This window comes from Heliangelus exortis, chromosome 1, assembly GCF_036169615.1.
Source record: "Heliangelus exortis chromosome 1, bHelExo1.hap1, whole genome shotgun sequence".
NCBI classification, from domain to species: Eukaryota; Metazoa; Chordata; class Aves; order Apodiformes; family Trochilidae; genus Heliangelus; species Heliangelus exortis.
In genome coordinates this window covers 10,726,123-10,734,398 of record NC_092422.1, presented here as the reverse complement: position 1 = coordinate 10,734,398, position 8,276 = coordinate 10,726,123, and the positions used below count along the sequence as shown (strand labels likewise).

The 8,276-nt window shown below is 39.4% G+C and overlaps 1 protein-coding gene and 1 long non-coding RNA gene across 5 annotated transcripts in view; one reads left to right on the top strand and one right to left on the bottom strand.

The window, feature by feature from the left end:
* Positions 1-128: 128 nt before the first annotated feature.
* CEP295 (centrosomal protein 295) overlaps positions 129-8,276 on the bottom strand; it is a 39,324-nt gene continuing 31,176 nt past the window's right edge. The window contains exons 23-29 of one of the 4 annotated variants that reach the window (XM_071733722.1): positions 6,356-6,993; positions 5,393-5,563; positions 4,175-4,292; positions 2,517-2,720; positions 1,868-1,976; positions 1,281-1,380; positions 129-456 (exon numbers count right to left, since the gene is read on the bottom strand). In XM_071733722.1, the coding sequence (XP_071589823.1) occupies positions 409-456; positions 1,281-1,380; positions 1,868-1,976; positions 2,517-2,720; positions 4,175-4,292; positions 5,393-5,563; positions 6,356-6,993 (1,388 nt within the window). In that variant the 3' untranslated portion in view covers positions 129-408. Of the gene's footprint in view, positions 457-1,280; positions 1,381-1,867; positions 1,977-2,515; positions 2,721-4,174; positions 4,293-5,392; positions 5,564-6,355; positions 6,994-8,276 lie in introns of those variants that run through there. The other 3 variants (XM_071733732.1, XR_011723931.1, XM_071733746.1) reach the window with 3 other exon arrangements.
* LOC139791473 (uncharacterized) lies at positions 3,301-3,925 on the top strand. The gene is made up of 2 exons (XR_011723933.1): positions 3,301-3,632; positions 3,737-3,925. It is a non-coding gene; the product is annotated as an uncharacterized lncRNA (long non-coding RNA).

Genomic DNA, 8,276 nt, shown 5'->3' with positions numbered 1-8,276 from the left:
GAAACTTGGATATAACAGTACAAGGTCTTTTAAGCTGTACCTGCCTCTTGACTGCAGGAACTCACACTCTAATCTTGAATTCAGCTTTAGAGAAAAAAATGTCTGCATCCTGTGGATTTGAAGTAATCTTAAAACATTTATTGGGAAGTTTTATACATGTATATTACAAGAGTTAGTGTCTCCCTTTAAAACAGTGCACATCACCGAAGGCTCCCAGTGTCAGTCTGCTTGATCCCAATACAAACCATGGTCAGGCTGCTGTAGTGAGCACAGCACAGCATGGGTGGTACTGGCACTTGTGGCTAAAAGCTGAGGTTTCATAGTGGCTCCACAATGGATTTAATGGTTAGTCCATAGTCTCTTAGATTGTACCAGGACAGTACTGGTTTGGTTAAGGTTTTCTGCCAATCACGGTGCTTTCCACGGCTTCTTTGCTCGTAGTTTCTCCAGCATTTTCTGCAAATAAGCCATGAGATCACAGAAGTGCAACTTAAGTGGCTGCACCACAAACTACAGTGAGGCAGGGGGTGCTATTTGGGTATAACCTGGGGATCAGTTTCAGAGAGTGCAAGTCTCTACAATGAGTCAATTAGTGCTCAAAAAACCCTCAGACTTCAGAGGATGATGGGCTTATTTCTCTTAAATTTTTGTTAATTATGACATTTTTAAAACAAGATAACAGGAGTAGCAATTCACAAAAAAAAAAAGAGGAGGTGGTCAGTGCTAAATCCCCCAGCAGGAGTCTTGGCCCATTGGGATTATCAGGCATTTCCTTCCTTGCAGTTGTTTGAGGGGATGCAATTCACAGCTCCAGTCCTCTTGTTCAACCCCTCTAGCCTGGAGCAACTGCAGGCAAAGCCAGGCAGAATTCTTTAAACTTCTAAGTTCAGGTGTGCTCACTGAGGCAGAATCTTAACCTAAAGCAGCCAACAAAGCCAACACCCCCCCAAATTGCCTTATAATAGAAATTCAGCCAAATTTGGACTACTAGACCCTACCATTACTTTGCCAAGTAGATCTAGGAGTTGGGAGTCTCCCAACAACCATTTTTGCACAGCCACATCACAAGAAAAACAGAGCCTGAGGCAGACCTGCTTTTTAGAGAAAATTTCATCTCGGTCCTAAGGGTTGACACGGAAATTCTTACAGTAGCATCACTGAAACTCCAGACTGGTTTGATGGTCTCTGTTCCAATTTCACAAACACCACAACAGTTTACTTAGAAGCTTGGGGAAATGATGAGAACCAGCCAGGTAGGATGACACTGTGACATCTATTACCTTTTGAAACTCTTTAGCCTTTTCTCTGTTTCTATCAGAAGTTTCTTGCCTTGTTTTTTTTTCCTTTCTTACTTTTACTTCTGCAGGTTGATTATTAAGTCTGTAAAAAAAAAATAAATTGTGTCATGTCAGGAAGAAAGTGACAAATTTATCAAGCTTTATACTGTCTCACTGGAAATGAAGAATGGAAAACCTAATTCTGCTCTCAAGTAATCTCAAATCACTTTAAATTCCTGTTTGGCTGCACCCAACCAACACCTGTTGAGGAGCTGTACTTGCTGCATGTTACTGTTTGTAAGGGCCCAAGTGCCATTGTGATCTCTGCTTTCAGCTGAACCTGGTTCCAAGCATTACCTGGCACAGCTGCAGTACCATGAGGTGAGCAGCCTGCCAGCCATGTCCCACTGCCAGCTCTACAGGGACATTCCCCACAGGCACCTCTTTGGTTTCTCTCTCTAAATTGTTTTGCTGGGAAACCCAGGAAGATCACAAACTGCTCTGACTGCCCTGTGGCTTTCACAAGACACATGTGAACTACCTCTGGTTTTTTTAAATCCAAACTTGTCCCACTTGTGTTCATGCAATACCTTGAAGCACACTGGTGCCTTCCAGTTTCTCCAGACTTCCTGTTCTCTGGTGAAGACACTTGTACTTCTCCTACTTTCTTCAACTTTGGGGCAACTGCACTCTTTTTCCCTAACAACAACAACAACAAAATACAAACAAAGCCAAATGTATTACATTTAAATCTCCAGCCAAGCCAACTCAAAAGCATGATAGGTTCTCAAAGATTTTTAAGTGGCAAGAAGCCATCAGGATGGACACAATGGAGATGACATCTTGCATAATAAATAGATTTTCACAGTTCCCCATTTTCAGGTGATGCCTGTACTTTAAGCCTGATAATGCTTCTCAACAGCCAACTTCCAGCTCCCCATAACAGACATTAGAGATGCATCAGTTTGCTTCTTTATAATAAGCAACTATTATTTGCAGAGACACCTTATAACTATAAATGTGTGAGCAGATGGAAAAAGCACAGAGACAATCCATAAGGGCCTTTATAACAACTGAAGAAGTAGCCAGACAGCAGGGGGAAAAAACCTCCCTGCATCCCTGAGAAAACAAAGATGATCCCCCTCTACAACAGCAAAAAGGCAACAAATGTGAAATCCATTCTTTGGATATAAAACAGCAACTAAAAGCATGCCTATCCCTGTCCCCAGATAAACCTACCAGAGATAACTGAAGATTCCTTTTGCCTGCTTAACTTCTCAGACTTTATTATTTGAAGCTGCCTGGCTTCTGGCTTATCATTTTTTCTCTCTCTATTTTTTATTTCTTCTACTCTTCTCAGAGACTTCTGGATGAAGTTCTTTTTTCTTTTCAAAAAAGATTCTTGCAAACTTCCTGGTGTAGCTGCAAACTCCAGCAGCATCACTGTGTAAGAAAATAAAAAGTCTGAGCACTTCTGGGTCCTGCCCCTGGGAAGGAAGAAGCCCAAGCACCAGTATAGATTAGGGGTGGACCTGCTGGAAACCAGTTCAGAGAAGGACCTGGGAGTGCATATAAATTATCCATGAGCCTGCAGTGTGCCCTTAGTGCCAAGAAGGGCAACAGAACCCTGGGTCACACAAAGAAGAGTATGGGCAGTAGGTCAAGGGAAGTCATTCACCCCCCCTCTGCTCTGCCCTGGTGACACCACAGCTGGAATACTGCATCCAGTTCTGGGCTCCCCAGTTCAAGAGAGACAGAGAGAGTCCAGGGGAGGGTGATGAAGATGAGTGGTGGATTGGAGCATCTCTCCTGAGGAAAGGCTGAGAAAACTGGGATTCTTTAGCCTGGAGAAGACAAGACTGAGGGGAGACCTTATTAAAGTATCTATAGAGTAGGTGCAAGGAGGATGGAGCTGGACTCTACTCAGTGACAGGATGAGGGGCAGTGGGCATAAGCTGGAACATAGGAAGTTCCATTTAAACATAAGAAAAAAAACTTTACTGGGGGGGTGACAAGGCACTGAACAGGCTGCTCAGGGAGGTTGTGGAGTCCCCTTCTCTAGAGTTATTAAAAAAACACCTGGATGCAGTCCTGGGTAATGTGCACTAGGGGATCCTGCTTTAGTGGGAGAGTGGGACTGGATGATCTCTAGAGGTCCCTTCTAACTCATAATTTTGTGATTTTCACTTTTAGCAATGAATAATACAACCTCTATTAAGTCATGCATTTCAAAGTATTTCTCCCAAAGTGCTAAGCTTGACTACTTTTTCAAATTGCACTTAGGAGAATGACACTGTGAATGATGAATAATCTTGCAAAACAAGCACCAGTTCAGACCTATGGAATCTAATAACTGTAAGCAGGTCTTGCTTGACAAATACTGTATCAAAAGCATCTTAATGCCTCAAACATATCAAAGACCTAATAAGTCCCTAACATGGTTAATATCTGTCTTTCAGGTTACTGCTGCTTATCTTGGACAAAAAAAGTATTTCAATATTTTACTGATGCTCCACACTCTCATCAGAATAGAAAAAGATGGCATCCTTTGGCTAGGAAACCAACAGGAAATAAACAGCAAGTGAAGGTGCATAAACTATGACAGGCACCACAGTCCTTTTCAAAATAAAGTGAGCTACAACACAAAACCCAGGGCACTGTGGATATTAGAGACTTCCATGAAAGATGGCCTGGCATAGGAAGAGGCAAGTCACTGCTTGACACATACTGAGCATGGGTCAAATGTTCTGCAAACCAAACCTGGACAGCAAGATGCATTTACTGAAGTAAAAGAAGCTCTATGTTTTCCAAAGGAGAGGTGCATTTTATTAATTATTTTAGTACTATAAAGACCTTCTCTATCTCAGCTTGAGTATATTGAAGTTACTGATAATTACCTGCAGTCTGATGTGATGGAAAGTGACTGTCATTGGGATTCAGGGCTTTGGATGAACCATCAGGCCTTACAAACACTGAATTATCTACATCTGGAGCTAGTGGTAAAAACTCTCTCACCTGTTTCAAAAGGAATCAGTGATTGGAAATGCTTAAAATATACCACAATTTTGAGTGAAGTGGTAGTACTGTACCACTAGCATAGACCTGATGCAAATACAAGACATACTCTTTCACCTTTATAGCAGATGCAAAAACATCAAAAATGGATCTTAGTAGTAAGTATTAAAAGTATTAAAAAACTACTTTCTAAAACCACTAATAAAAAAAATCCATTAAAGACTCTCTGTCCACCAGATTTCAATTGTTAATACAGTGCTACATAATTTCATGCCAGCATTGTGGTTTTCTTTCCTCCTCTTCTCTCTAGTTCTCCCTACTCACCAGTCACTCACTACTGCTGGGTTTCCTGCCCCCATTTTCAGCTGGGGAAGTACAGCCTCCACCTGCCAAACTCCACCTTACCCCCATGGCAACATCTTGATAAATACCCATCCCCAGGCACTCTCAGGATCTTCTCTAAGTGCCTCCTGCAACTGCAACACTATTTAATCTCATCTGTCCACCTAACAGACACACACATTACTTGGTTCTGTTACTGCTTCTGCACCCAAACTATTCCCTCACTACAACCCAGTCCTGCTACAATTTATGGCCTTTGATTCCCATAAGAAGAGAGGAGCAGACCACAGGCAGCAGTGCATGGCTGCATGACAAGCTGATTGTATTTTATTTTCTCCTTAACTCAGACTGCTGTGATGTCTGGTATAGCTGCTCTCTTCACCAGATAAGGGATTTTTCCTTTTTATCCTGCTTAGTTTGTAGCTTTTGTTTTGTTTCTCTCCCTCCTCTCATTCAAGTCTCCAACTAGTGGGACTAAATTTAGTCTTGCAAACACCAAGCAAGATGGTTGTTTCTCAGCAAAAATTCTTCCCAAACTCTATGACAAGGTAGTGACTCCAAGGAATAGCTCAATTTTAAGATCTATAATATCTGTCTGGAAAACATAACATCAAGCCAAGATGAATCCAAGCAATTTCTAAGTTCAGATAACCCTAACTTTGTCTCATTTTGCAGTGGATTAACTGCTACAGTGGGGCCTCTCCTTGTTATGATTAAGACTAAGCTAAAATCAAAATTACATTAGAAAACAGACTCACCTCAGGAAAAGCATTAAATTCAGACTGATCCACACATGTTGAGTTATGGATTTTATCCTCTTTAATTTTCTCTTGGTTATGTTCAATGTCTGATTCTGCAATACTGATGTCATTTGAGCTTATCAGAGTGAGTTCAGGTTCTTCCATAATACCATGCCCTGACTCAGTCTCCTGCAAAATAAATTATTCAAGACAGTGTAAAAAAGACAAGAATAAAAAATAAAAGCACTGTTTCTAGCAATACCAACAGCTTGTCAGAAAGAAAAGGCTCATTCAACTTGCACAAGAAAGAACATCTGCCCTCAGGCAGTGAGTGAAATACAGAAAGATCACTTTGCATGAGGTTTTGGTGAATGCAAACCCCAAAATTCAAGTTCAATGCAAAATATTTTATATACCAGTGTTAAAAAATCCAAACCAATAACCCAATACATCCAAACAACAAAAAAGCCCACCTCAAGTTTACAGTACTTAATTCTAGGGCAAACTTTTTTTTTTTTAAAGCCACACCAAGCTATTTCCATAAGTTTGCTTATGCTTTGATTATTTACCTCCTTCAGGCTTCTAAATGGAGAGAGGGGCTGCTCAGCCAAGTGATTGGGTCTTGTAGAACCACATGCTCTACCAACCAATGCTAAGAGTAGGGAAATGCAAGAGGGACACCAGAGGTTGTTCCCAACAATCATGGGAACACCAGCTCACTTTAGCTACTTACTGCTCATTATTTCAGTGCTTTGATCTGAAATTAGTAGGGCAGAAGTCCAAAAAACATGCAAGTCAAACTAGAATTCTAAAACCTTGGCAAATGTTGATTTCACATATTAAATGTCTAAGATAACTCAGTGCAAAAACTAACAAACAAACAAAAGAAACCAAACACCAAAGCACCAACAAACAAACCAAAACCAAACCAACATGAAAGCCTGTACAAATAAATGCTTTTGGGAAATTAATTTTACTTACCCAGACTGGAATACGACATAACCTTCTGGACCCAGAATTAGAATGTTTATCATGTTTTTCCAGGAGAGAACCATTCTCTGGTATGACAGCCTGTAAATGGATGTCTGGGTTTGCCAAGTTGGTTTCTCTGGGACACCTCAAAGATTTTTTTACTTCTGGAAAACCTTGATCTGACTCCTTTATATTTGTGTTGCACTGAGAATCCACTTCCATGGCTTTATTTGCTTCACTTAAATGAAGTTTTTCAGGAAACTTCACATACTTCTTATCAAATGGCTCTACACCTAATTTTTCAGAAGACACAGTCTCTTGTATTAAGTGTTGAGGGGAAGTTTCATCCACTGTACCTGGTGTGGTATTTAGCTGATAAAATGATTTTTGCTCTTCCAGTGAATTCAGACTTTCGTGTCGCAAATCTTCCACTGAGTCCTGGAGATTTATACACTCCATATTTCTTGTCAGTTCTTCATATTCTCTGACAGGTGAAATAGAGTTCTCATTGCCCCATTTTTTAATTCCAGGAGTTTGTTCAGAAGCCCTCTCTAACATGGTGTGAAGCTCCAGTGGCTGATCAGCATTCTGACAGTGATCACTCAGAGTGGATTCTAATTGCAGTGAGTGAAAAGATTCTTCAGATTCTGTTTCAAAAATTATGAACAGTCAAAATTCTAAGAGCTAACACAACAGAATCCCAACTTTATCTAAAGTCCCTCCATAATGAGACTTCTCAGTAATGGATAATAATAAGGCTTGCAAACAAGAATAAACATTTTGTCTAAAAAAAGGCTGCTTAAGTTTCATAACATAAATTATAAAATAATAATTATTATACATAAAATTATTTCTTCACAGTACACAAACTCCCCCAAGAAAAAACACTTCTTGTTTCTTATAATATGCTTACAGACAGAGTTTGTGGTGGTGCTGTCTAACTGCATTGAAAAAAAACAAAAAACCAAAAACCAATGGATTTTACAATTTTTATTCTCTAAATGGAAGACCTTTGGGGCTCCAAAGTCTCTAAAGCAGTAAGATGACAATCCAAAACACCAAAACATGGGCAGAAACTCTTCAGAGAAGAGGAAAACATCCAAATTGGAATAATTGCTGTTCTTGTAAGTTACACTATTGCACCCTAAATTATCTTTGTTAGATAATTAGGCTCTACACATACAAACCAAGATATTATTTGTTTTCCAGAAGAGGCTGGGAAAAGAGAAAGACTGGGTTATCAACATTTTAAGTACTAAGGAGGCATTTCAGCAGTACAGCATATACCAAACACACACCAGGGTGCTCTATTTTTAAAAAAACTGCACTATTTAACTATGTCTTTTTAATTATGTTTGATAAGCTGGGTTACAGAGACCACAGCATCATACTATCAATACACTTTTTATATGCACAGGAATATACCAAGTAATTATTTAATGGTTTCCTTTAAAGATCTTTTTGCATGTTTTTGACACTTAAAAATATATAGTTTTACATGCATAAAGAATATTGTCTTCTGATAAATAGTTGTTTATGAATGTGGAGAATTGCACTGCAACATCAACAGAAAATTTTCCAAATGACAGATTTACATAAACCTACCTTGAAATGACAGAATAGTTTTCACTTGCTTAACCTGTTGCTTTTGTTAATTTCCCCCCTTATAAAGCATAAAAAAATAGGTTTGGGATTATAAAAAACTCTTAAGAGGTGGGGACATTAACAGTTACAGTTAAAGCACAAAGGGAAAACCTAAATCCTATTTGCTGTGACCATGGATCATCTAAAAGTGTAATAAAAATTTAATAAATTCCACAGGAGGCTTATTTTTTTTTCCACCAGCATTTGCCAGCTGAAGAAAAAGGGAAGTGTAATAGACACAGAGTAGTTGCTTGCATCTTTAAATATCAGTAGTGTGTGTTTCCAA